The sequence below is a fragment of the Lissotriton helveticus genome, chromosome 5_1 (genome assembly GCF_964261635.1).
Source record: "Lissotriton helveticus chromosome 5_1, aLisHel1.1, whole genome shotgun sequence".
NCBI lineage: Eukaryota > Metazoa > Chordata > Amphibia > Caudata > Salamandridae > Lissotriton > Lissotriton helveticus.
In genome coordinates this window covers 1,957,295,852-1,957,323,404 of record NC_136065.1, presented here as the reverse complement: position 1 = coordinate 1,957,323,404, position 27,553 = coordinate 1,957,295,852, and the positions used below count along the sequence as shown (strand labels likewise).

The window sequence follows — 27,553 nt, the reverse complement described above, 5'->3', positions numbered from 1 at the left end:
GCCTAGATGCGCCTCTGCTTCACCTTTGCTTCACCAATTACATTGGCTCATGGTAAACAAGTGCATTGAGCTTAAGGTTTAACATTACATGTTTCGGGCCAAACTCGGCTTTGCTCCCTCTTACATCAAAAGACTGGTAACACCTTACGTGGCTGCTCGACAGTTGATATCTTCCAGCCTCTCACTGTTCTTAGTTTCCAGATTCCGTCTTCCCCACATGAGTGGCCACTCCTTTTCTTACTTGGGCCCCAAACTCTGAAACTCTCTCTCAATCGAGCTTAGGAACGGTCACTATCTGCTAGCATTCAGCAAGAACTTAACGACTTTTCTCTTTAGCCACCATGCTAGATTCTCTATCTCGGCTTTGTTTGCCTAGCACTTATGTGGCTCTGCCTCTGCCTTGTCCAGCGCCGGGAGAGCCTGTTGGGTCGCTGCTCGCTCTATAAATCAGCCAAATAAATAAATTAATAGCATCATGATGGAGGTAATTATTGGAAGCGTAATGGAGAAAATGAGTGGATGATGATTGGGCTTGTGCATAAATAGAGAATATATTTTGAAAGGTTGGCCTGCATCTAAGGGGTTAGGACAAGAGTTCATGCCCTACAGTCATGTTTCATGTGATAATAGGTTGGTGAAACTATTGGGTCTGTTGCTTGCCCCAGTAGATATACATGAGAAAGTACTTTGGGTGGCCCAAATGGGGCATATAGTTATATAGATAATGAAGAGAATGGTAGGTGAAGAGGTTCGGAACTCTGGGTTAGACAAAGCTGTAAAGCGCCATTTAGGAGATTCCTTCATGTGCGCGTTTAGCGTCAAGTAGCAGCCTAGATCTCACTTGTCAATCAAATCTATGGAAGGGGCTGTGTTCCCACAGAATAAGTTTGCCTTGGATATTTCCGGCCTCTGTTTTGGGAGGCATACCCTAATATGCAATGTTGCTAGTTGATTAAGGGCCTTGTTTAGAGTTTGATGAACAAGGTAGACTGTCAAAATGTGGTTATCCCGTCTGCCTTATTTAAAGTGTCATTGAGTATAATGCACTTATAATATGGCGAAATAGGCATCCGCTGCTTTTTTTATTAAGTCCACTGTCCGCCAATCTCTGAATTTAATGCTTTTTTTCAATTCGCATTATTGCATTATGGGCTATACCTCCTAAAACCCCAAATGTGCTGGAAATATCCAAGGCAAACTTATTCCAAGGAAACACAAGTTTGACTGCCTAGGGAGTCATAATCTGCAACTTGTTGCTAAGCACACACAAATACCACAGCCTTGTACATTGTGCTCGACTGTTCAGACCAGGCCACTAAAAGTCTTGACTGCATCCAAAAGGTTTGAAGCGAGATTTGTGCTCATTGTTTAAACCATGAATGTAATAGAATTTATGAAGGACATTTTTAATAGAGATGGATATTCTGAAGAAATCGTGACAGATTTTGAACCAGCAAGAATTAAGTATACGAGGACCTCACTTTGTGTTTCTAAGGGTCTGGTGGAATGTTTAAATCTGATAATCAAGGACAATGTGGAGCTTGACGCTACAGGCCGTGAACACAGTACTCCATCATTCCTCATTTTGAAGTGTTGCGAATGGATGGGATATAAGGAAATGGCAAAGTTTGAAGAAAGGACAGGTTGTTTGTGAAACAGTGTTGTTGTGTGAGAGGCTTGATGTTTATCTTGCATTACGGAAGGCTGCGTAAAGTTACTATAAGATAACATAAGGTGTTGGATAGAGTGGCTCCCTATGCAAAGGCTTCACCACAAGTTCCAGAGACTTCAGGACTGATCAGAAAACCAGCATATTTGAACAACAATATGCCTGGCTACATTTGTGTAAATTAATACATGCATCTAAATATGGAATTGTGAATAGAAGGAAAGACGGCATATTTAGCAGCCTGTCTCAATTTTAATATTGCATATCGAGATTCTTTGCATATCTAATTTCTTTTCTTATGGAATTGTGTTCCACTGCATTATTTGAGTGCACTGTTCTCTGGTCAGACACTTGTTGTGTATCAATGAGAGCCGATGGTAACAACCTACTTTTTTTTTACAACATACTTGTTCTGACCATACTTTGAGACTCTTTTTCTTTTCACTAATGCTGGTTGTGTCAGTCATAAAGCAGCGTTCTAGGGAAAAGCATCCTAGGGTTGCGAGGACTGGCGTGGTGTGCAGAGAATTTCTTTGCATTAGGTTGCTGCATTAAGGACTGCTTAAGGAGAGGTTGGAATTTAAGCAGGACAGTTGCTAGCACATTACCATTGTCAATGCCTGTGTGTTGTGTTTGTTGATGGGCATTTGGGGAGAGTCGATAAGGGCTGCATGATAGGCAACTTGCCTTTTGAAAGACTAAACTGGGGTGATGGAAATGTAAGGGTAATCACTCTCCTCTCAAATGTGCTAGCTTACAGCTCCTACAGTTATGGATAAGCTTTGAGAAACAATATTTCTCGCTATTGAAACTTTGCTCCTTTCATGGTTCTTTTTGTGATTATTTATCCCTCTTCATCTGTGATCCTGAAACCAGTAAAACCCTTGCAGGCATAGCCTATACCATTATTTCAGTCTTTGTAATTGTATGACTTTGATATGCCGCTTCAGCAGCTGATGTGAAGAGTTTATGTATATGGTATTTCTAAATTGCAAGCCTCGCACTATATAAGCTTAAAGTCAATGAGTTCTAGGAGAGGTAGCTGGTTTAAGAACTGTTAATGCATTGTGATGTAGTGTTGGAGCAGCATTGTAGCGGTCCTGATGGATGTGAGGATGTTGTACAGATTATGGGAGCATAGCTGGAAAAGGACTGCTGCTTTTTTTTTTTGTACATTTCTTAGTCTGCAGTCTATTGGCATCCTGGCTTGTGTGTGCTGGGAATCACCAGAGATGGTGAGCTGTCTGCAAGATAAGCCGCAGTGCTGATTGTGATGACTTTGTAAATGATGCAACTGGTTTTGAAGATGGTGCACGCAGGTATCACGTTTTGGGTTGATGTGATCATATTTCTTCAGGTCCTAGATTAGACCTGCTGCTTACCTTTAGGATGTCCTTCAGCGATGCCTGTGCGTAGTCTGGCAAGCCAGGAGTAGGGCGATGCCACCATCAAGATGTCGGAGAACAAGGGCTCGAACAGCAGTTTTGAAGTCGCTTTCTGCAAGAAATGTTTTCACTGTCTTTACAATAAAGACGGCGTGGTACAAGGACGTCTTGGTGTTTTTTTGTCAATGTGTTCCTTCAGGATGGGGTTGGTGTTCAGGGTAAACCCAAGTGACTTGGTATTCGATAAAAGTTGGGGTTCGAAACCATCTAGGTTAATGTCACTGAGGCAGGCATGTACCGTTTCTTGGTTGTTGATCTTGGCAAACATCAGGAATTTTTTCTTGGTTGAGCATCAGGCACTGGTCTGGATGATGCTTTAGGCAGTGTTTTAGGAGGATGAGTGCCTGAAGCAGAGGAATCTTTCAAGTAGAGGTGTGCATAGTGATGGATCCTGATACTGGTACTTTGAGTGGAGCTCTAAGTGGCTTAATGTAGAGGTTGAAGATGACAGTAGGATAATATGGAACCCTTGGGTTACACCACAGGTGATGGGGATATTTGGGGAGCCTAAGAAACCTATGTGAACAAACTGGTCTCGGTTGGAAAGGTAGGAGGAAAACCAGCGAAGGACATTGCATGTGAATCCATGTTCATTCAGATATATTTTACATCATTCTTATTTAATGCTGGGTTTTGTTCTGTATTGTTGCCCCTTCCCCCGATACATAGTAACTATTTCTAACTCTAGACCTACACTGTTAAAGTGTAGTACATAATCCCTTTTATATTCTTAAATGTGTTATTATCCCGTTCTCCTTGTATTGACCATCATAAACCTTAAATGCATGCAAAAGGACCAAAGCCATAAAATTGGCAAAGCAGTGTTATCCAACAATGCGGCACACTGCTCACTGATATTCACAGATGCAACAGAACACATTAGACAGTCTGTCTGTATCCTTGAAGGTATGAGGTACAACTAGAGGGGGGCGTTGCCAGCCAGCAAACATGGCGGACGTGACTTACTAGAGCTCCGTCCTTAGACCCCCAGTTCTCCTGCAATTATCCTTTAGCGGTGCCTCTTCGTGCCCACGCTGAGTGGAGACGGTGTGGGGGTGCGGTAAGGAGTCCCGGGGACTCAGCGGATCCCAACTTGAGGTGGCGGCGGTGGAGATAACGGACGGTCTGCGGCAGCACTGCCCTGCAGGACAAAGGTGCGAAAAGCGCCCGGAGGTCCGGCGCCCGTTGGCGAGCCCCGCGCTACTGCAGTGGCCCTGCCGGGAGACATTAGGCGATGCTCTGGGCCCGGGCGCCCCACAGACCAGGCTGAGCGCTGCCCTCCGGGAGGATTGGCGGACCCTGCGGCTACCGAGGTGGGCGGAGAGCAGAGTTGAGGCCCAGGTGGCATCGGAAGACGGCGGGCGGCGCCCGGGAGGCTCCAGCAGTGCCTGCACTCGTGCCCGGGTGGGTAGACGTGCTTTGTGTGACGAAGGCAGACGCACCTACGTCTGGGGGCGAAACAGCACTGGAGGAGACCGCGGCAACCCTTCGGCCTACGACGCCGGGGCCTTGCGTCCCCCTCGGGGCCTGGGCCTGTGGAGGTGCGTGACCCCGGCAGCCTGCAGTGAAGCGCCACAATGCCTGAGGCGCAGGAGCGAATGGGCGACATGAACTCTGTATGGTGAGGAGCGGGGCCAGGGAACGGATTGGGACACTTGCGTGGAGGTGCTGTCACGCGGCAGAGGGGGCCCACTTGCCGCCCGGAGCGGTTGAGGCGGCACCTGGAGGCCATTAACTGTGCTTTGGAAGCTTCAGGGATAGAGCACGGAATACAAGGAAATCGGGCTGCAGTGGTGTGCTGGAGGCTGAGGGGCGAGACTGGTCCCTGTGCAGGCCAGCCGGGTGGAGGCCCGGGCCTTGGACTCAGAACTTTGGCTGCGAAGTGCTGCCTTGCTGGTGCTGGGGGCCATTGGGAAAGTCTGAGTCGATGATGATGTGGATAAGACTCGGGGGACTCCTGGATATTGAGATGGCGAGACGCCACACTGTGTCGAGTGCGACGGCGGAGGGGGCAGCCCATTAGCGGAGACGTCTGCGGCTGGGCCGTGTAGCTGTTACATTGGGACACGGCGGTGAGCATCGCTGGTGCGGGCAGAACAGTTGCGGCCAGACACACTGGGGTCTGGGCGTCATTTTGAGTTAGGCGCCATCTTAGCTGCCTCCATAACCAGCGGGCCCTGCCTCTACGGCAACCTCTGCGTCCCGCACCGGCATCAGGAGTTTGGAGCTGTGGTGGGAGCGCTGGACCCATTCCCCATAGCTATTGAGGCCCCTGCAGCCTGGGGACACAGGTCAGGCGTTAGAGCTGCTTACTGCTGAGGGGACGCGCGCAAGAGAATCCCTAGAGTCGGGGTAGACTGCGAACTCTCCCTGGGCCACGGGTTGATGGTGGGCTGTCACCCGGGCCACCCCCAGAACTGACACTGACCACCTGGCGACACGGCCCCTGGCGGCGACAGCCCGTTTTATTTGGACAACTTCCTCCCGCCACTGCCGGCGCTGCAACTGGTCTGGTGTAGCTTTTCTTCCTCTAACTTTGGAGAGTCTGACGTCCAGCGTGGATGCCTACGGCGCAACTGCTGGTGATGGGCAGATTTAGGGATAAATCCCAACCTAAACAGCAGACGGCGGGCGACCTGGGCTCCGCGCAAAGGCATCAGAGTGACAGCATGGAGCCGGCGGCAGCCCTAGCGGGCTCTGTGTTGGCGGTGGAGCGCATCGGCACCACTTTAGAGCAAACTAAAGTGTCCCTAGAAGCCCGGATAGATACGGTCACGTCTGACTTCACCCTCCTACATGCGGACTTCCGTAAGCTGTCGGAGTCCGTCACCGCGCAACGTCAGTCGGTCCAAGAACTGCATCCTGTGGTGCAAAATCACGCTTCAGCACCACAAGATATAATTGACAGGGTTCACGTACTGGAGGACCGCATTGAAGATGCGGAAGGGCGCTCTCGGCGCAATAACGTTCGGGTGGTTGGACTGCCGGAGGGGGAAGAAGGGAAAGACCCGGAGCTGTATGCCGAAAATTGGTTGCGGGAACTCTTGCCTCGGGGGACGCTGTCCCCATACTTTGTGGTAGAAAGAGCACACAGTGCCAGCACAGACGCCGCGACCTGGAGCCCGGCCTCGCCCGTTCCTCTTCAAGCTTTTCAATTACCGTGACCGGGATGTGGTCCTCCGGGAAACCAGGAAGTTGGGTGATCTCAATGTGGGGAACAGCCGAGTGATGTTTTTTCCGGATTACACGGCAGCAGTACAGAGGAGGAGAAGCCCATACATGGCTGTGAAGAGGCAGCTGAGGGAACTAGAGCTGCCCTACTCTTTACTGTTCCCCTCTCTCTCCGAGTGGTCTCCAAGGAAGGTGCCCGCTTCTTTGATGCCCCATCGGACATCTGGGACTGGCTGGAAGAAGCGGGACAATGGACTGGAACGAGACCCGCAGGCCTGGAGGAGAGCAGGTGGCAGGAGCAGCGATCGAGGAGACACAGAAGGAGGGGGGCTCGTCGAGGTGCGGGCCTGGGCCAGGTCGCACCCAGCCCGGAGAAGATGCGGCTGGAACTGCAAGAAGCACTTGAAGCGGTTGCGACCTTGGGAGTGGTGAACACCGATGCCCACCCGTTTGCCCGACCACACAGTGACCTAGACATGAGTGGCTCGTCCTCCCCATCTACCGTGCTTTCAGAAGACATGAACATGCCGGTGGTGACGCCCCAAACGGCTGACCAGATTGTGTGACTGAACAATGGACTAAGGTGACCGAGCAGGAGCTCCTGTCTCTGAATGTTCTCTTTTCTATATCCTTCTAATAATGTTGTCATGCGGGCTGCTGCTATGTGTCTTCAGCCACATGTGTTTGCGCTGCCTTGCGATCATGCACAGCATAGTGTATGCAGGTGCGTCTACAGTTAAATAGCGCTGCATGCAGGGTCATCTTTTGGTGACTCACCTTAGCTCCGCGCGTTTAAACTTCCAAACTTCCTCCTGCACCTCTTCAACGCCTGGGGGTCTAAGGCAGGGGTGTAACATAACTTGGTTGTTGGCTGCACACTCACCGGAATAGCCACTGGGCTGGGCTAACACCTGTCCAAGTGGTAGATCTATTTTAGGTTTGGACGTATGCCCCGTTGGGAACTCTCCCATTTAGTTACACTGTTTGTCATTGTTCTCACGTTTCAGTTGCGGCACATTGATTCCCCCTTCCATGATTGCACCCGTAGGCCCCCCTTTGAGGCGTTCCCCCGGTAGTCCCGTGTGGGTACGCTGCGTCCTGACACATGACACACACTAATATAATGACCTGGAACATCCACGGTATGCACACCCCATCACGCCGCTACTCTGTCTTCTCCTATCTGCAGCAACACGAGGTGGGGAATGCTCTCCTCCAGGAGACGCACATAACTCAGTTGGAAAATCGACAGGCTCCGCAGGCGCTGGAGGGGGCACATTTATGGTAATACCTTTTCTGAGCATGCGCGCGGCGCGCTGGTTTGGTGAGGGCGGGTGTCCCCTTCGTATGTGAAAACGCTTAGGTGGACCAAGAAGGGAGGTACTCCTTAGTGCGGGGGCGGCTGAACGGTCAGGAAGTTCTGCTAGGATCTCTATATGCGCCTAATACGGACCTGCCCTCTTTCCTGGCGAGCTTGAATCAAGTCCTTCACCCATATGTTGGCCTCCCCCGGTTGCTTGGCGGAGACTTCAACATTGTGCTGTATGAACACCTAGACCGATCTTTTGCTCCCCTCCGAGCCGCAGCGGTAATGTCGAATTCGCAGGCGTCCTAGGACTGGCTCTCACACTGGGAGGTATATGACCTATGGCGCGCGCAGCACCCTATAGATAGAATATACTCCTACTTCTCATCAGTTCACGACTTGCATGTACGGTTAGACCGAATAATTGGCTCCCAGTCACTGCTCCCGCTCCTGGCCAAGTCAGAATATCAGGGTAGAACACATTCCGATCATAACCCCCTATTGTTCCAAATAAGCTGGGAGGCCTGTGCCCACGTGGAGGCTACAGCCTGCCGCGCTCGAAGATGCTGAGTTCCGCTCTTCACTGGGCACAGCCATCCTAGCCTACTTTGAAGACAATGCAGGGACGGCGAGCGATGCCATGGTGGAGTGGGACGCACACCAAGTAGCCATCCGGGGGCATTGCATGGGGGCTACGTGGAAAATCCGTAAAACATTGTCCGCTTCCCTGACACGCCTGGAGTCTGAGCTCCTGCGATACGAGAGGGAGAGCGAGGGGACTGGTGAGCACTCACACACGCTGAATGACCTCCGTGGTAAACATGCAGTTCTCATGGAGCAGCTAAGGTGCCACAACTACGCGGCGCACACGGCTAGAACGCAGGGTGGACAGAGCTGGTCGGCTGTTGGCCTGGTTAGTACAGAGAGCAGGATGCGGTGCCCCGATAACAGCCATTTGTGCAGAGGGAGGGGAGATGGTCTACACGCAACGTGAAATACATCGAGCCCTTACTGACCGTTACAAGCAGCTATACACAGCCCGCCGGCATCGGTCTCCGATACGTGCTAGACGAGTTCCTAGACTCTGTTGCCCTGCCTACGGCCTCTGAGGAACACAGAGACACGCTTAATGCCCCCTCACGCTGGAGGAAGTGGGAGACGCGATTCAGGCTATGGCGACGGGGAAAACCCCAGGGCCGGATGGCCTGCCTTCCGAATACTATAATGCGAACAGGGAAATCCTAATGCCCCTACTCCTTCAGTTGTACAAAGAGCAATTGACGCAGGCTCGTTTCCCCCATCCATGCGAGAGGCATTTCTGGTATCACTGCCCAAGCCGGATAGAGACCCCACAGCTCTGGGTTCCTACCGGCCGCTGGCAATGCTTAACGTTGACTATAAAGTCTTTGCAAAAATACTTGCAGAACGCCTGGCGCCAGTGGTCCCCCACCTAATACACCCGGACCAGAATGGATTTGTGCCAGCGAGGTCCACGTCCCTGAACCTCTGGAGGTACTTCAGGGTAGCGGCTGAGGCAACGAGGGAATGGCCTAAGGCAGGGTGCCTGGTTTTAGACCTGGAAAAGGCCTTTGACTGTCTGGAGTGAGGTTATCTGTCAGCGGTGCTAGCGAGATACGAGCTGGACGTAGATTTCCTACAGATGGTTGACCTCCTTTACCGAAATCCAGTGGTCCGCGTACGGCTGGGGCTCTATGTCTCGGAGGCTGTGGCAGTGGGCCGGGGCACCCGGCAAGGATGCCCCCTGTCCACGCTGTTGTTCACGCTGGCCATTGAACCTCTGGCGGTGGCCATGAGGCAGACCCTGGGAGACTGCATTCCCTTGGGTGATGCTACCCATCAGGTATCACTATATGCCGACGATCTGTTGGTGTTTGTGAGAGATGTGGGATGCATACTGGTACAACTGGCTCGATTGCTGCGTCAGTTCGCAGATGTCTTGGGGCTTCGGGTGAATGCAGGCAAGTCCTGCCTCTACGCATTTGGCGGTGGGGTAGAAGACCCGGGGTACTGCCTTGATGGCACGAGAGTCCAATGGAAGGCTGACACCTTTAAGTACCTGGGGATCCAGATCTACTGTCAACCGGCTGACTTATTTGATGGATACCTGGGTCGGGCGATGGCAGCGCTTGGGTCTCAGATATGCTTTTGGTCCACGCTCCCGCTGACACCCACGGGCAGAGTGGCCCTTGCCAAAATGGTCATGCTCCCCCGCCTCCTGTACTACTTTGTTAATTTGCCTTTATTTATACTGGCATCCTTTTTCTCCACGCTCAACACGGTCCTGCGGGACTTCATCTTGGGTACGTCCCGGCACTGGGGAAATTACTCTTACCCACGGACAGGGGAGGATTGGCCGCTCCCTGCTTCGAGCATTACTATCTGGCTGCGCAGCTGGTTGGCAGGTAAAGGGACAGAGGATACAGCCACGGGTGAGCCGCCATACACTCTGGAGCGTGTCACTAAACTCTTTCACTCACAATTTAGTTGTGGTTCGCCGAGGATTCCTTCTGCTGTGATAACGTATCTGTATATATTGTACCAAGGAGGTCACGGTGAAGAGATCTAAAGTAGGATTCATTCGCAGCGCAGAGCAGCTGGTGTCAGGACAAATGGCTGCAATAAACCTACCCCCACCTTTCGTTGCTTTCTGCTTGAAATCTGCAGAGAAGAGCTCGTTAGCATGTAGTGAGCCCCTGGGTCTATCACCTCCCTCAAACCGCCATTGAGCTGGATGCAGGAACACTACAATGCAGGTCCATCAAACACAACTGTCAGCTGGACACATAGCCCGCGTGAAATCTTTAGCCTGCAAGAGACAGGCTGCTTGCAGGGCTTGAAAGCGCATATTATACGGATGAACTAAACTACAAGTCACACAATGCAAAGCGTTTTTAGCTAAAGATGTCTCCCGTGACAGGGGCTCTCAAATTAAAGAAGGCACCTTCATGCTTGATTACTTCCAATACATAACGGATCCAAAATCGCTGTTTAGCTTTGCAAATTTCTCCATTCTCGTTGTCCTAGTTTATTTTAAGATAATCAACAGTGCCCTCTCTGTGCTGAATTCATGTTAGTGTTTGCAGTGCAATGCCAAGGTCCGTGGCATAACCCATACCTGATAACCCCTCCTGTCTCCCATACCTCACAGCTATTAATTGGCCTTGTGCTGAATGTGGCCCCTCTTAAAGGGTTACGTGCCCCCTGGCGGATTAGGGGACCCCTGCGTCGCAGGAGCTGCAGAAATTGTTTTTGGAATCGCCTTGTGTTGTGATGGAAGCCAAGGGTGTGGAACCGTCTGCCTTTTCCCGCCGGTAACACCCTGTCCCTGCGGTCTGATATCTGCTTTTGCCCTCCACGGTGCGGATTACCCGCTGCCGTGCACCTTATGTTGGTAGCTACTGGTGAAAGGACGTGTTTTTAGCCATGTGAAGCGAAAGATCCCAAGACTTCAGCAGCACACAATCAGACCAGTGGCCATGGGCGGTAATGGAAGCATGGAAATTAGGCTCCATCCCGTGGTTAGGTAGTAAAAAACAGCCATGGATTGGGGTCAAGTGGCCCCCGGTGTCACTGCACCTGCAGCACCTTTGCTAACTACATCCTTAAATTAGACAAATCTCTCACACTGTTTCCATATTATTTTCTCAACAAGAAAATCATGGGATGCTGAAAAAAATAATTGGTCTAGCCGACTATATTCCCTGGTCACCCTGACTCTGATAGTCTGATTTCAAGAGAAGAAGCTCTTTCAACCCCGCCGCTAGCGAAAGCAACAGGCTAAGATTCCTTGCGCCATCTAAAAAATAAGCATTTGCAATGCAATAGGTCTCGCATTTGTGAGAGTTTGCGCTATTGACATTGTAAATGACAATGCCTTTAATTTATGTGTTTTGAAAACCTGCAACGGTGCGTAAACATGCTCTTTGTACAGTGCCAATAGCTTAAACGCTCGTAAATGTGAGACCTATAGCATTGCACATGCTTGTTTAAATAGTTATCATCCCGTCTTAGATTAAATGGGTATTGGAGGGTACTCTAGCCCTCCCTTGCTTGTCATTCACTACTCTCTTGTTTTAACATGTTTTGTTAAAGTGTAGCCAATTTCTAGTGACATTTTCAATAGACTCATTTGAGTAAGCAGGTTTTTATGGCATAGTTCTGCTGCTGTGGTCGAAGCATTGTGGAGTGGGTGTAAACCTCCGTGTTACCTTGATGATAATGTATTCTGTTGTCTTGGCTTCAGAACCTCAAGAAAAGCTGGCACCCCCAGACTTTGCGCAATGTTGAGAAAGTTTGGAAGGCAGAGCAGAAACATGAAGCTGAACGCAAGAAGATTGAAGAGCTGCAGCGTGAGCTGCGGGATGAACGTGCCAGGGAGGAGATGCAGCGCTATGCAGAGGATGTTGGTGCAGTCAAGTATGTTTGTATTCCCTGGATCTCTTACAGTTTTGCTGCTCTTCTGGTATGCAGTCCAGTCTCTGTATTAAAATTGTATGATAATTCCTTAATCATTCTGCTTTTAGCATACAAAAGAAACTTCACAACTACTGGCTTCCTCTGTTTTAATTTAAAGTACAGTTAGCTTATTGTCACCTACTGTATCAGACTGATGGGACTAGGCACGGAATGCCTCCTACTTACTTTTGCTGACGGGTCTGAAATGTTTTCTTTATTTTTTTTTTGTGGTACTAGTTTTTCTTTTTTTATGATGCCATTTTTCCATGGTAGAAAATGTTCTAAGTAGACATACGGGTAAATATCATCTCAATGCTAAATTGACTCACATATTTTGGCTGCATGTTTACTCGCTGCTGTTGGTAGGATTCCTTTGTAAATGAGATCTTGAGCTATTGGTTCATTCAACTATTATTCATACTTCTTTCTTACGACACTTTGGTGGTCAAAATTCTACACTTCCTTATTTTTGATTTTTATCAGGAAAAAAGAGGAAAAGCTGGATTGGATGTACCATGGCCCTGGTGGAATGGTGAACAGAGAAGAGTACCTGCTAGGACGTCCCGTTGATAAATATGTTTTGGATAAGATTGATGACAAGGAGGCTGGCCCTTCATCTGAGACAGGACTTCTTCCCGGCTCCATCTTTGCTCCTGTTGGAGCCAACTCTGCTCTGGATATGGCTAGCAAAATCCGTGAGGATCCACTCTTCATGATCAGGTGAGGCAGGAACTTAATAATGGCCCTTCAAGCCAGATGTACTAGTGCATTCTATCACATAAACCAGTTATGGTCCTTATTTCTTCATGAACTAGGTTAGCTTTGGTTTAGGTTTCTGCTTCTTTGCTGGTATTCTAAATGACATGCGAGTGAGGACTTCACTATTTGGGTTTTATGCGGAAGACCTTTGTTTTGTGAATCCTGCACCGTAGCTGAACATAAGGTTCATTGCTCCTGAGCAGCAATCTTGCGAATTCAGAACTTTTTTTATGTAATGATTGCAAATATTTCTTGTCTTTTCCTATTGTTGTAAAATAGATCACTAATACTCAAAAGTAATGTAAATTATTTTAATAAGCATTCATGTTCAGCTAAATCCAGTAAGGCATGGTCCCATGCGCATAAGGCTGTAACCGTCTGAATATCACTCTGAAGATGATCAGCTGGCCAGCGGGCCTCAGGTTTGTGACATTTGCCCCTTCGGAGTGAAGGCATCTTACATTAATTTGTGTAATTTGTTCAAGTTTTCAGACCCAGTTTATGAGAGGTGATACATTATTTTCACAGCCTGGTGTACAACTGGTGAAGGAGGCCATAGTTTATGAAAATGTGTTTAACACTACTTCCCTTTCTTACCAGGAAAAGGGAAGAGGAGAAGAAGAAAGAGGTTCTGAAAAACCCAGTGAAAATGAAGAAGATCAGAGAGATGGTAAGAAACCTCACTTGAAGTAAGAATGAAGGGCTATAACGAGTAGGACCAGGAAGGTGGGCTGCTAGATTGTTTTCCACACCATTTTGTAAGATGTGTAAACAAACTCTAGAGAGAGCTATGGTAATGGTTAAGCCTATGTGCACTGTGGTGGTATCTCACAGGTCTTTCATCGGTGCTCCTATAACTTCAGTGACCTGGGTGTAGGACTAGGCCTGTAATGTGTAACTTGAGGGGTAGCTGTACTCTAAGTCCTGAATCTGTAACGTTTGCTATCTGACGGATACCTCTGCTTTCCATACCTGAATTCGACTGATTGACTAATGGGCATAAATTACTAAAAGTATTAGACATATTTCCCTGCCTTACTTGTAGTTACGCTATGAAGGGTAGAGCAGTCCAGTTAAGCTGTGCTCCCTCTCGGTTTAATCCTCCAAACTATTGCATCTTCATGCATATCATAATACGAAAGGACATCTGGTGGGACCAGTAGAAGAAAAGGTCTGATTAAGGATGTCTCTATATAGAGCCTCACAGGGGCAGTGGCAGCTCCTCCTGCAAAGTGGAAGAGTTGTCACACTGCTCGCGGAGCAGTGTAAGAATTTTTTTTTTATAATGGAAGTAAATTCTGTTACTATAATTTTTTTCGGTCTCACCTAGGCAGCGCTTGCACTGTCTCTTTGAGATATGCTGTATTCAGGATATGGGCTTGAAGCGCCACCCACTTAACGCCCATCTTTTTAATTGGCTCCTGTCATTGTCCTTTGTTAATGGTGGCATTTTATTGGTCAATAGGCTTAGTAGTCCCTCTTTTGTAACGCCTTTTCTCTTCTTGTAACCTCCCATGAGGACATCCCATTCATTACATGTGTTGTTCTTTGGTAGGTTTTAATTACTGGCTTCTGAGTACTATTTTCTTAAATGCCTTTGTCTTGCCTGCTGTTGCAGGCAGGACACACTCTCCCGCAACGTTTTTTTTTTTTAATGCAACGTCAACAATGGTGGAATAATGTTCTTCGATAGGCACCTCTTAAAGGTGAGCATTCTACTTTCCACTTACAACCTTCACTCATCAGTAGAATTTTTTTTTCATTTATAATAAAAACTTTATTCGGTTTCATAGTTCATAAAACTATAAAAGTACGTAATTACATATGCATGATGCTATATCCCTCCAGTTAATTAGACATAATTTTAAAACTGTGGGCAACGATATTTGCCTAAAGAGATCTAACCATAAAAGATACATTGTTATAAATTCTTCCTATGTCCAATACAAAATTAAAAAAACTTATCAGTAGATAAAACATAGGATACATTATCTAAAAATTGGAGTGCCAGGAGGGCGGGGCGACATTGACGTAGGCCTAAACTTTTTTAAATTGGTTTCAAATAAACTTTTCTTGGTGCCAAATAGAATTTGCAAAAAAGAGTCATATGAATAGTTGACTGGGGGGAGGAATAGGTTCTGCCTTGATGAGATCAGTAATATACGGCAGGCCCAACTCAGAATTGCAACTAAACGTGGATGTACCCGGGGGGACTCCTAGGAGATACCTTAGGAAGTTGTTCTCAACTTTTTGGATGTAGGCTACTTGAACGTAGCCCCATACCCTCGCCCCGTAGGTTGCCATTGATATACATTTGGCTTTGTAGATATGGAGAAGTTCTTCAGGTGCTCTTTGTCCCAACCTTTGTGAGAATTTAATCAGAGCCATAGATTATTTTAAAAACTATAACTTTCTTGCTTCGATCGCTTGTTTCCAGGTACCCTGTTCATCTATCAATACCCCTAAATAGGGATAGGTTGGGGTGTTCTCTAGATTCGAATTGGCGATCTGTATCCGTTTTACTGCCCTCTTTTGGGACCACAGTTCATGACATATGTTTTATTGATATTTATTTTTAGGTCAAGGTTGGACATAAAGTTGTTATAACGGGACAGTGAGAGCTGAAGTTCATTTGGGGTACGAGCTAATATTACAGCATCGTCCGCATACAGCAGAGCGGGGATAAGACGTCGATGAATCATGGGGATGTCCTTTGCCCCCTCTAGCATTGCCAATTCCAGGCCGTTGGTGTATAAGATGAAAAGAAAGGGGGCCAGGACACACCCCTGTCTTACCCCACGCTCTACTTTAAATGAATCAGTCAGCTCCCCCCCCTGTGCCAAATCGCACCCTCGCTGTAGCCTTCGAGTACATTTCCCGAAGAAATAGAACTAAGGGTTCCTCCATGCCCAAGTTGGTTAGAACAGACCATAATTTCGAGTGGCCCACGCAGTTGAATGCTGCTGTTAAATCTACGTAAGCAAGCCGAAGGTGGGCACCTTTTATGTCCACATATTTCCCCCTTATAAGTGATAAATTCAAAACCTGTTCCACGGCGCCCATCCCTTCCCTAAAGCCGTACTGGATATCCGTAATGATGTTTATATCTATGGCCCAGGTTTGAAGCCGGTCCAGGATAATACAGCCGACCATTTTTCCAAAAGAGTCTAAGAGGGAGATGGGCCGGTAACAGGAAGGATTTGCACGATCACCTTTCTTAAAAACTGGAAATAAAATAGATTTGGACCAAGACTCTAATAAACCAACTTGGCATGTTGTATTTAGGACCCTCAGTAAAATGGGAGCCCACAGGTCTGGGTTATATTTGAAAAAATCTTCGGGAACTCCGTCTGGGCCCGGAGCTTTCCCACATTTACTAGCAGCCAGTGCGTTTTCCACTTCTTTCAGAGAAAATATTAAATCAAGTGGCGTCAATGTAATGAAATTTAGGTTTTCATCAGACTTTTGGGAGGAGACATTTAGTATATGGGCATTTTCTAATCCGAATATTTTTGAAAAGTGGGAAATCCATAGTTATTCATCTATTACAAAATCTTATCTTATTGGTGTCTTTCGCTCCCACCAAGAAGGGTGAGTTTATTATTTGCCAAAATGCTGAGCTGTCCTTTAAATGGCAGCTTTTTTGCAATTCGCCCATACTTCTTCTTTGAGGTTAGCTTTTCGTGTCTTTATTGCTTTATTATAGGTCTTTCTAAGTAGAGCAATCTCCTTTCTATTCCTCACTGAGGCGTTAAGTGCATTTTAAAAGTTTTTATAGGCTTTTGTGCAGGTAGAATCGAACCACCCTGCCTGGTCATTTTTTGATACTTTAAGTTTGGAAGTTAGAGCTTTTTTAATTGAATGGGTTAGCATCAGATAGTTATCAATAATCTCCTTGGAGGAGGAGGTATTAGCTAGAGAAACATTTATTTCCAAGAATGAATTTCTAACTATTGTTTCTGTAATATGGGCCGGATCAATTTTTGCCAATTTCAGGGCATAACCATTTGACCGCACCAATCTAATAGATTCTTCTCGGTGGAGGATCTGTTGTTTACGCCTTACTTCCAGTGTTGGAAAAGTTAGACCAACCATTATTGGGAAGTGATCACTAAACGGGGAATCATGAGTATGAAAACTATGTACCAAAGCAGAGGCGCTAGAAGACATAAGGATAAAGTCAATGCATGTAAATGCGCCCTTTCTGTGAAAGGTTGGTTTTAAAGGGACCATAGGAGACACCAGCTCGTTTGCCAGGGTTAACTGTAGTCTCATGATCGACTCATTTAAGCAACACCCACTTTCTGAATGAGAAAAATGGGTAATATTAATACCATTTTCGTCCGCAAGGCCACATATATTCTTCTCATTATGAGGACATAAAGTTAGATTCAAGTCACCTCCCCAGATGATTATCGGGTTTATACCTTCATGGCTATTTTGATACTCCATTAAATAAGTAGTTATTTCTTTAAAAGTGTCTATCAACAATGTTTGAGAAAGATTATTCTAGAAATTTAGAATTAATAACGGCTCCATCTTATATTTATTTGGACGACCTGATAGTTAGGCTCGTTTTTTAATAATCCAATTTTTTGAAAGTTAAATTGATTAGTAACGTATACCACTAGACCCCCCTTTGCACGACCCGCTGGAGAAGGAATAGCTGGGGCAGAATAGGTTTTGTAACCATTTATATGAATCAGGGTTACTGCCCAAGTTTCCTGGAGACATATAAGATCGTACTCCCGTATAAGAGTTTGCCACCCATCCAGCATCACCTTTGCAGCAAGTCCCGCAATGTTCCAAAAAGTTATGTTAAACGATATTAATGACAAAGGTTCAATCCTACCTGTGGTTCCTATTCCTGGAGTAAGGATTGAACCAGAATCGACTAACCTCAAAGAAGGGGAATCATCATTGCTTCTCTTTACAGTGGAAGCTTTTACAGAGGTGGAGTTGCAGAGAGCACCACTGAATACTAAGTTATTAGGGACTGCTAAGTTAGAAGGAGAGATCAATGTGGTAGCTAGATCCGCCATATGGTTTAATGGTATAGGTACGCTTGTGTTAAAACTAGGGATTTCATGTGTTAAAGTTTTACCTCCCAACATCGGGTCTTGGTTGGAAATTAGTGGTCAGTCCAATTCTTCTAGAGAGGATAACTGGGAGAACCTATTTGAGGTTTCGATTTGACTATTCATTCCTTGTCTGTGAATTAAACGCGGTTTGTAAAAAAAGCCTAACGGGACAGCCGCAATTGATGTTGCAATAGGTGAGGTAAGCTCTTTATTATGTAGGAGAGAATACACCATGCGAGGGGACCTGAAATTAACGACAATACAGTCGCCCTCAATTGTTTTGGGAGATGAACCTATCCACCCCACCCTTCGAGCCATGAGAATTTCTTTTGAGTGTCGATGATCAAAGCGTTTATATTTGTTCAGCCAATCAGTTACTTTGTTCCTAAGAGACGGCCATGATTCTATTTGGTCTTGGTTTTAAGGGTGGTACCCCCGTCAATATTAAAACGTAGGGACATGACGCCGGCGGGAGATCCAGGTGATCTGCATTTGAAGATAGTGAGCTTGAAAGATGGGCCAACCTTCTGGATGTGTCCTCCCTGGTCTTAAATATGGCGTTCGAGGTAGATGTTGGTAAATTAGTTGCTAAAGCTGTGTTTTTTGTATGATCGAAGTTTTAGTTACTAGAGATTCCCCTCAAGACCTGCTGTATATCTCCCCCCTGAGCTAAATTTGTAACAGTTTGTGGAACCCTCCCTTGATCGCTTTTTTGAGTATATATGTCTTCTCTATCTTCTTGTGGAAGTAATTGCGATGTTACCAAGGATTTATACGTCTTAATATCTACTTTAAGTTCTTCTAATTTCCGTTCTATAATGCTAAATCGCTTGGAGATAGCAGTATTAACCATTAGGGACATAGCCTTTGTGTGTTCTTCTAGGAGCCCCTTAATGAGGGTTTCAATATTTAAGTTAGCTGTGCTCCTCGTTTTAACCAAATTCGAGTTAGGAGACTCCTCTATTTGTATGAGGTCCGTGTTCTGAGTAGATGAGGCAGACTCCAGTACAGATGGGTTGTGTGGAGCCTTAGATCCTTCTTCATGTTTCCCCCCTCTTCCCCTCTTCTTTGTAGGTGCTATCAGTTTTTGTCCTCTTTTTGCTTTTTGTTGGTTCCGAGTTTGAGGACCCGAGTGTACTGGGGTTAAAATGGCCCCCCCTCTGGGATCATTTTCAGGGGCTTCAGCTACAGTAGGGGAGTTTGGAGGGGCTGCTCTATCCTGTATGATGACAGTTGGTGTGAGAGGAATACAGTGTTCTACCCCCCTAGTTAGTGGGAACAAGGTGAGGTCAAGCGAGAGCCTACGTTCTGTGAGCTGAATTTCGTGATTAAGCAGGGATTCAGCTCTAACCAGAAGTGCATCGAGGGTGCCCGCTGCCCCTTTACGTTTCTCCATACTGTGCTTATCAATGACGTCAGAATTAGCCCCTTGCAAGCTTAACCCCAGGTATATTTCGATTCAAAAGGGAAAGCTAAATAGGGCGAAGAACTGATAAACCCTCAAGACAAGAGGACCAGGAGAAAGAAAAGAAAATATCAAAGGGGGTGGCCCTGTCCTGTCCCCTCCTGGCCCTGACGGCAGCAGACGGTCCCGCCCTTTTCCCGGGCTTCTCCCGGCGCACTCCCGAGCGCGTACCGCGCAACGGTTGCCGCGAGAAGTTTTTATGGCGGCTGTGGGCGGGAGTGGGCGGGCAACAAACAAGGGGCTCCTGGGACTGGTAGTCCTCGTCTGTCCGTCTGGAGCTCCGGTAATAGACTGGAAACACGCTGAACTCACCGCCCTTTTGAAAAAACCAACAGCGGACCCCACCGAACTCAAAAACTACCGCCCCATCTCGCTTCTTCCTTTCCCGGCCAAAGTCATCGAGAAAGCCGTCAACAACCAGCTCGCCGCCTTCCTCGAAGCCAACAAATCCCTCGACCCCTCACAATCTGGCTTCCGAGCAAAACACAGCACTGAGACCGCCCTCATCGCAGCAACAGACGACATTCGAACTCTACTGGACAATGGAGACACAGTCGCCCTCATCCTCCTCGACCTCTCTGCAGCATTCGACACAGTCTGCCACAGCACCCTTCTACAACGCCTCAATAACATCGGAATCCAAGGAAAAGCACTTGAATGGATCACCTCGTTCCTCACCGGAAGAACCCAGAGAGTCCGCCTTCCTCCATTCAAGTCCGAGGCCTCTGAAGTCATCTGCGGCGTACCTCAAGGATCCTCACTCAGTCCCACCCTCTTTAACGTATACATGAGCCCCCTCGCGGCCATCGCCCGCCAACACAACCTCAACATCATCTCTTACGCGGATGACACTCAACTGATCCTTTCTCTCACCAAGGACCCCAGCACCGCCAAAACTAACCTACACGAAGGAATGAAAGAAGTCGCCGAATGGATGAAACAAAGCCGTCTGAAACTGAACTCAGACAAAACAGAAGTCCTCATCTTAGGTACATCCCCCTCTGCCTGGGACGACTCCTGGTGGCCGGAAGCCCTCGGAAAAGCACCCATCCCGACAGACCACGCACGGAACCTAGGCGTCATCCTGGATTCTTCACTCTCAATGAACAGACAAGTCAGCGCCGTATCCTCTTCCTGCTTCAACATTCTTCGCATGCTCAGAAAAACATTTCGCTGGATCCCCTCCGAAACAAGGAAAACAGTCACCCACGCTCTGGTCACGAGCCGACTGGACTACGGAAACACCCTCTACGCAGGTACCACCGCTAAACTCCAGAAGAAACTCCAACGAATCCAAAACGCCTCAGCCAGGCTCATATTAGACATCCCACGCAACGAACACATCTCTGGTCACCTTAAAGACCTCCACTGGCTACCCGTCAATAAGAGGATCACTTTCCGACTGCTTACCCACGCACACAAATCACTCTACGACATCGGACCAGATTGCCTCAACTCTCGACTGTCCTTCTACACCCCCTCCCGCCAACTACGTTCTTCCAGCCAAGCCTTCGCCACTGTACCTCGCATCAACAAGACCACCATGGGAGGCAGATCCTTTTCATACCTGGCTGCTAAAACATGGAACTCACTCCCCGCTTACCTTCGCCTCACCCAGAACCACCTAGCGTTCAGAAAGCAGCTTAAAACGTGGATATTTGACAAATAATCCTCCCCCCCTTCCTAAGCGCCTTGAAACCCTCTGGGTATGTAGTGCGCTATACAAATTTTATGACTTGACTTGACTTGACTAATTGCGGCTAACAGCACGGGACTTCCACTCCCCTCCCCTCCCCTCCCCGGTAAGCGGTAATAGTCACCAACAGCACAGGACTTCAAGCAGAGTACAAAGCTCTGGGAATCTGAGGAAAAATCAAGATAAACTTGATAACATATTCTGTTTTTCCCGATCTACAAAGCTCTCTCCTCTTTGCGCACCCCATGTCTGTCAGTGCCGATGTCTTACCCACGTCCTGTTTCCCGCAGTTCATCCGCACGTACCTCTGTTTTCTACTAAAGCCTCACCCGTTCTTTCTCCCTCAGTACCCACTTTTCTTCCCCGGTACCCCAAACTGCTCTCTTGTTCTGTTAATTTCTGTCTCGTCTTAAATTATGAACTCAGACCCACTCCACCCTCCCTAACTCTTGCTCAACTACCACACCCATCTGGATTCCCTTTCCAGTGGTCCTGCTCGTTGCCAATAAAAAGATGATGTCCGGTGCAAGTAAGATATTTATTAACTCAGTTGGCATGTAAAATCACCAGTACATCACGTAGTGCTACACAGCCCAGTCCTCATCGTCTCAGCTGTCCGCCCTGGAATCCTCTCCCCAACCTCCGCATTTCACTAACTACACACGTTCAGCCTAGCAGCTTCCTAATTCCCACCCTCCTGTTAACGTCCCTCCTGCTCCCCATTTCCTCTAATTGCGCCCTCTGGAGCATCCCAGCCATGCCTTTCCACTCTCTTACACCTTCCGTCTGATCCTCCCCTTCCAGCCTGTTCTCAAGTCCAGTACATATCATTAACCCTATTTTGTGCCCCTCTTCCTTTCTAGCCCTCTCTGTAACCATGTCCCCTTCCAAGCTCCTCGGCACCCCCTATTTCTACCCTCCTCTTAGCCCAGTCTAGCTCTTATACCCCATTCCTTTACAACCCCTGCTTGTTTACCCTTGTCCCCTCTCTCTGCCCCTACCCATCTGATCCCTGGTTATCAGCCTCTTCTCCCTATCTTCTTGGTCACTCGATAACTCAAAGCCTACCCCGCCACCCCCTACCCGTTCCCTTCACCCCCCTTCTACTCCTCTTTGGACCCTCTCCCTTCCAGCCCCACGTTCTCTCCTTTCACTGCCCCTCTCTGAATTCCCTTCACCATTATTACTCCCCATAGCCCCCTCCTTACTCCAGCCCTTCCACCACCCTTATGTATCTCCATACACTCTTTCTAACCCCCATCTGGGTCCACTTCTTTCAAGCTCTTCTTCTGTCAGGGTTGTTTGGTGTGAGGGGATGGAGGTGAAATGAACCACCTGCAGCTATGGTAGAGGTTTTCACCTAGTGATTTCGAATACCAGGAATGATTTTAGACCGGTATCACAACACTTTGAGATACATTGGGATCCTTGTCTATGCAGCATGAAATAATACTGGGAAAATAACTAACATTGTTAATGCAAGTACTGCAGTGATTTCTGTTTAATCCGCTGGTTGCATATTTGAGAAATACCCCTGATCAGAAGTCTTCTTTTTATGCCAGCCCCCTGGGAGGCCAAATAACAAAAAAAGGATGCTCTCCTTGCCACCGCTTTAAAAACAAAACCTGCTAAAACGTTTAAAGGCAGTGCAGGTTGGTGACTTTTTCAAAAGATGGGGCGTATAGGTTGGGGTGAGTTTTACTCAGCAAGCAAACAGACCCGACTGACATACAGACTGAATATTCAGCCTAAATAATTTTACTTGTGCTTTGGAATTTGTGATGATGCGTCAGAACTGCATAAGTACAAAGTGAACGGAAACATCTGAAGTACTCAATTTTTGCAGGTTTTCTCTTTCTGGTGCACAAATAGTCCAAAAGCTCTGTTCCTGTCAAAGGTTATGCATTCAAATAGTCTCGCTGTATATTTCTGTAGTTTTCAATATGTAATAGAATACATAATTTCAAGTACCATATATACCAGGAGTGTGTGAGCACTGCCAGGAAAAGTAACTTTCCTCTTAGAGGGAACATCTCCATCGCTGTAATCTGGCATAACTTGATGCCCAGTACAAACATTGCATTCTTTATATGTACTTGAATAATTTATGAAGGTTTTATTTCTTAAAAATTCTTCGGTAATCAAAAAGCAAACTATTCCATATAGTGTTGGGCTGAATTCATTTTGGAACAATATATTCATCCCCTTAAACTCCACGGTTGCCACCTCACTATGTCAGTCCCACCTTCTCAATGACGAGTTTCTTTTTAATTTGAGGTCTGTTGGTTTCTGTTTCTCCGGTTTGCAATCACTTAGTTGGTGCTCTGTTTGAAGGTGCATTTTTTTGTTTCCAGTCATAGTGAGTCATTTGATATTTGAGTGCATCCTTTTGCCATTTATGCCTACCTGCAAAAAGTGTTTTTAGGTCTCTGAAAAGCAGCGCATGTGCTGTCTCTTCAAGACATGTTGTATTCGGAATAGTATAGCGTGCACTTTCAAAAAAATAAAATAATGAATCCACTACAAACAAAAAACATTTAGCACAACTCTCTACACATCTTTTCTAGTCTGCGACATTGGAGTCATAGCTGTCTTTAAACAGAGCATACTTGTGTTTTTGCTCCTCTGTTGCAGCTGTGTGAAATATATACATCATCTGAAAAGGCTTCCTGCATACAGTGCATGCCTGCAGTTCACCACTGTTGTCCATAAGTGGGCTCCCAGTAGCGTCCACCATGGCTGTGTGTAATTTGCCAAGTTAACATGGCCATAGCTTTATTGTACAGTTGCTATAAAAGCTTTTAATATGGTATAGCGTGCTCTTTGTTCTTTAAATAATCCCTCCACTGCAAACCAAAATCCATAAATAAAAAACATAGCCATTTACGATGCCAATAGCTTCAACAAAAGCGAGACCTATTGCATTGCAAATGCTTATTTTTTTTTCCTGGCTGGGCAGGGCTGGGACTCCCGTGACGTCCGGGAGGAGGAGTTGCTGCACTTCAAACTGCACAGGACAGCTTGGCCGGCCCTCTCGGGCATTACACAGCCTGGTGAGGAACATGCCCATCTTCCCATTTTCCATCTGACAGCCGAGCAACTGCTTTCAGACCAATCACAACGCTGAATTGCAGCGTTGTGATTGGCTTAGGGGAGGGAGCCTGTGGGCTTCTTGGTTCTGGCAGAAAGACGACGCGGGACAACATAGGAGAGACGACTTAAGAGAGACGCGGCGAGGAGGTAAGTCATTTAAAAAAATAATAATTTATAATTTCCACTCCCATCCCTCCTGCGACCTGCTCCTCCACTCCCGTTCCCTGCCAGCTACTACTGCAAAGGTGGGGCTTCAGATCGGCATCTGGGATGCTTCAGAATCTCCTGCGTTAATGCATACTGTCTGCTAATGCCATGTTAGATCAGGTAATCTATCTCACTCAGAAGTGCGTCTCTTAGTTTCATAAAAAAATAGTGTATGGGGATTTCCAGCTTTTTGAAGTATAGTGCAGTGCACCGTGATTTTTTTAAAATCCCCCTCATTCATTATGCTCTCACTATGTGAAAGTCATGTGGACGAGCACAACATCATTCTCTAGTGTGGCATGAATCGTATGGTGCCTTGAGCCCAAAAACAGTATTGTTTGCTTGCTTAGCAGAGGTGCATTTGAGAGTTTCCTCACTATGCTGATGGGGATCTGTGATGTGCATTTACTCTGCAGGCTGCTAATGCTGTTACCGGAGTGATTGGTGCTAGATTCAGGATAGTATTGGAAACATTATGTTGCGACTGAGAAATTCAGAGTTCAGAAACTAAAGCACAAAGACCATTGTGCAGGTTTAAAGGGGTGCTCTGCCAGTAATTGACGAAGTGTACTACACAGTAACATATATTAAGGTTTTCACTGGGCTCCACACGCTCACTTGGATGTTAATATAGTCATCCTGAATACCGTATTGACCAGTAGCAGACACTGCTGCTTAAGGGGAAAAGAGTGTATGTGCCCAATATAATAAGCAATACAGCTTCAAAAGAAGACAAAAGTTATACAGCCCTGACGGGTAGCAGACACTGCCTCCTACATGCAATAGAGTGTACAGCCCAATCCAATATGCAAGGCAGCTTCAAAATGAGAGAAAATGTGTCTGTTGCTGCCTTGTCCACTGGTCCTGTTGCAGGAGGGCACAGGCGTCAGTTGCATTATTATGATAGAGTAGTGGCGTAACATATGCCCCTTGCACCCGCTGCTGTGCGGGGGGCACAGCTCCAGGGGCCCCTCTCAGCATAGTACCTTGGCCTGAGAGCTCCTGATTGAGTCCAGAGGCGGGCCCCCTCAAGTTTCGTTAGACCACTTTGACAGAGAGCTTATTTTGCCGTGGAAAGACTTGAGTAAGTGGCCAGACAGGACCACTGAAGTTAAGCTTGACTGTAGAGGATAAATGAGATTTACGTCTGCAACTCTGAAAGAGCTTAAAAGCAACAGTGAGGCAGCTCTCTCCGTTGGTCACTCACTTACCGGATGAACAATGGAATAATAATTACTGTATGTAGGAGAAGGAGCACCTAAAAATATGCATTGATCCCTAGATCTACAAATTGTTTCCTGAAGAGGATACACTGAGAGTTGTTTGCTGACATTGCTCATAAATCTCCTGATCAAGGACTAACTCCTGGATCCCGTCATACTTGATTTATGATATGCTTTTTAGGGATAAAATCCAGTTGCTGGCAGTGGTACAAAATGCACAAAGTCGTAACATGAAGGCAACTAGGTTTATTTTGTCTGATTACTCAACTTAGGCATGCGAGTCCAGAAAGAAATATAAGGTCTAGGGCAACTGTGAAAGAGGGGCATTTAATAAGTCTTGGAGGACTGTTTTTCTGGCAACTCTTCTAGGTGCATTTTCTCATGGTTATTAAAATCACATGGTGAAAATTGTTTAACAATGTTTTTTTTTTTTCTTCTTAGTTTAGTTTTTTGGTACACAGCCATATACAGATGTGATGCTAGAGGTTACCGCTCATTCCATGATTTAGATACCATGCAGTGGTATCGTCAAGAGCACCGTATTACTCAAGAGTCCATTTGTTATTCGTTGTAGTAGATAAGAACGTAGTGGCCTTTTAGTGAACAGTAGGGTGAGTGGTAGCTGCATATGTTCTAGGCATGTTGGCTGGTGTACCTCATATCTGTACATAGATCGCCGCTTAGTGTTGGGTCCGGATGATTGCACTTTGTTGTCCTGGAAGAGTCTTCGAAGTATCACGAGATAGGTGACTCCTCCCCTGGACTACAGTGCGCATGGGCATCCTCTCCATGCTCAGATTGTTTTTTTCCGCCATTGGGTTCAGATGCAAACTCCTATACTCCAACTCGGAATCGAAAACATAACTTTCTAAAGGCCAAAAGGCCTTCGACTTCGTCGGTATTGTTCTCGCTCGGTACCTCTCTACTCGATACAAACTTCCATCTCGAATCGGTCGTCGACGCGGGCCGTTGGGCCTTTTCGACGCCACGTGAGCTGACCGTCGATGGAAAGAATCCCTTTTAAAAGGTGCCCACAATGCCACTCCAAGATCCCACATACTGACAAACACTCAGTATGCAACAAGTGACTTTCCCCAGACCATAGGGAAGAAACCTGCCCGGCCTGCGCCAAGTTCCGGTCGAAGAAAACCATACGGATCCGAAGGGCCGCTAGGCAAGAAATGCAGCGACAGGCACCGGAATTGGACAACATCTTCGATGATGACCAGGACCTACCGGACTCTCAAGACTCGGACCTAGAGATCGTCACAGTCGAGGACTACTCCGACAACGAAATCCCGTTGGGCCAAATCGTGAGTACACTGCCCCCGACACCAATTGACCCGTCACCAAAGGCATCGCCAAGAGGCCTTAGCCAAGGTCATAAAAAGCTTTCGACACCCCCGCCTTCAGGCTTGGCTCCGAAACCGAAACCTTCTGAAACCCCAGGGCCTAGTACCATCGCCCCGAAGAAGGTTCCAGAGCCAAAAAAGGTCACCGACCCAAAGGGCGTTGATCCAAAAAAGGCCGCACAGCCAAAGAGCGTCGAGCCAAAGAAGACTGTCGACCCCGCAAAGGCCGCTCAGCCAAAAGCCGTCGACCCCAAAAAATCGGTCGACCCGAACAAGGGCACGCAGCCGAAGGGCGCCGAACCGAGGAAAGTCGCCGACCCGACCAAGCCTGCGGTTCTGAAAATCGTCGACCCAGCATCCAGTGCCGTACCGAAACCATCGAAGCCGGACAAACCCGTCGACCCAAACGTAACCGCTCCAAAGACACCGGTCGATCCGAAAAAGAAAATCGATCTGGTAAAAGACACTCATCCAAAGAAGCCTACGGAGCACAAAAAACGTATCGAAAGTTCTGGTCGATCCGAAACCACTCGTCGAGCCGAAATCAGGGACCAAGCCGAAAAAACACAGCAAAACACCAAAGGTCGTCGACAAACCGGCTTCTGTCGAG

The 27,553-nt window shown here is 47.2% G+C and overlaps 1 protein-coding gene across 1 annotated transcript in view; it reads left to right on the top strand.

Moving 5' to 3' along the window:
• CWC25 (CWC25 spliceosome associated protein) overlaps positions 1–27,553 on the top strand; it is a 132,727-nt gene that overhangs the window by 28,557 nt on the left and 76,617 nt on the right. Inside the window, exons 2-4 of the mRNA XM_078645622.1 lie at positions 11,856–12,028; positions 12,551–12,787; positions 13,427–13,496. Of these exons, the coding sequence (XP_078501748.1) occupies positions 11,856–12,028; positions 12,551–12,787; positions 13,427–13,496 (480 nt within the window). The remainder of the gene's footprint in view (positions 1–11,855; positions 12,029–12,550; positions 12,788–13,426; positions 13,497–27,553) is intronic.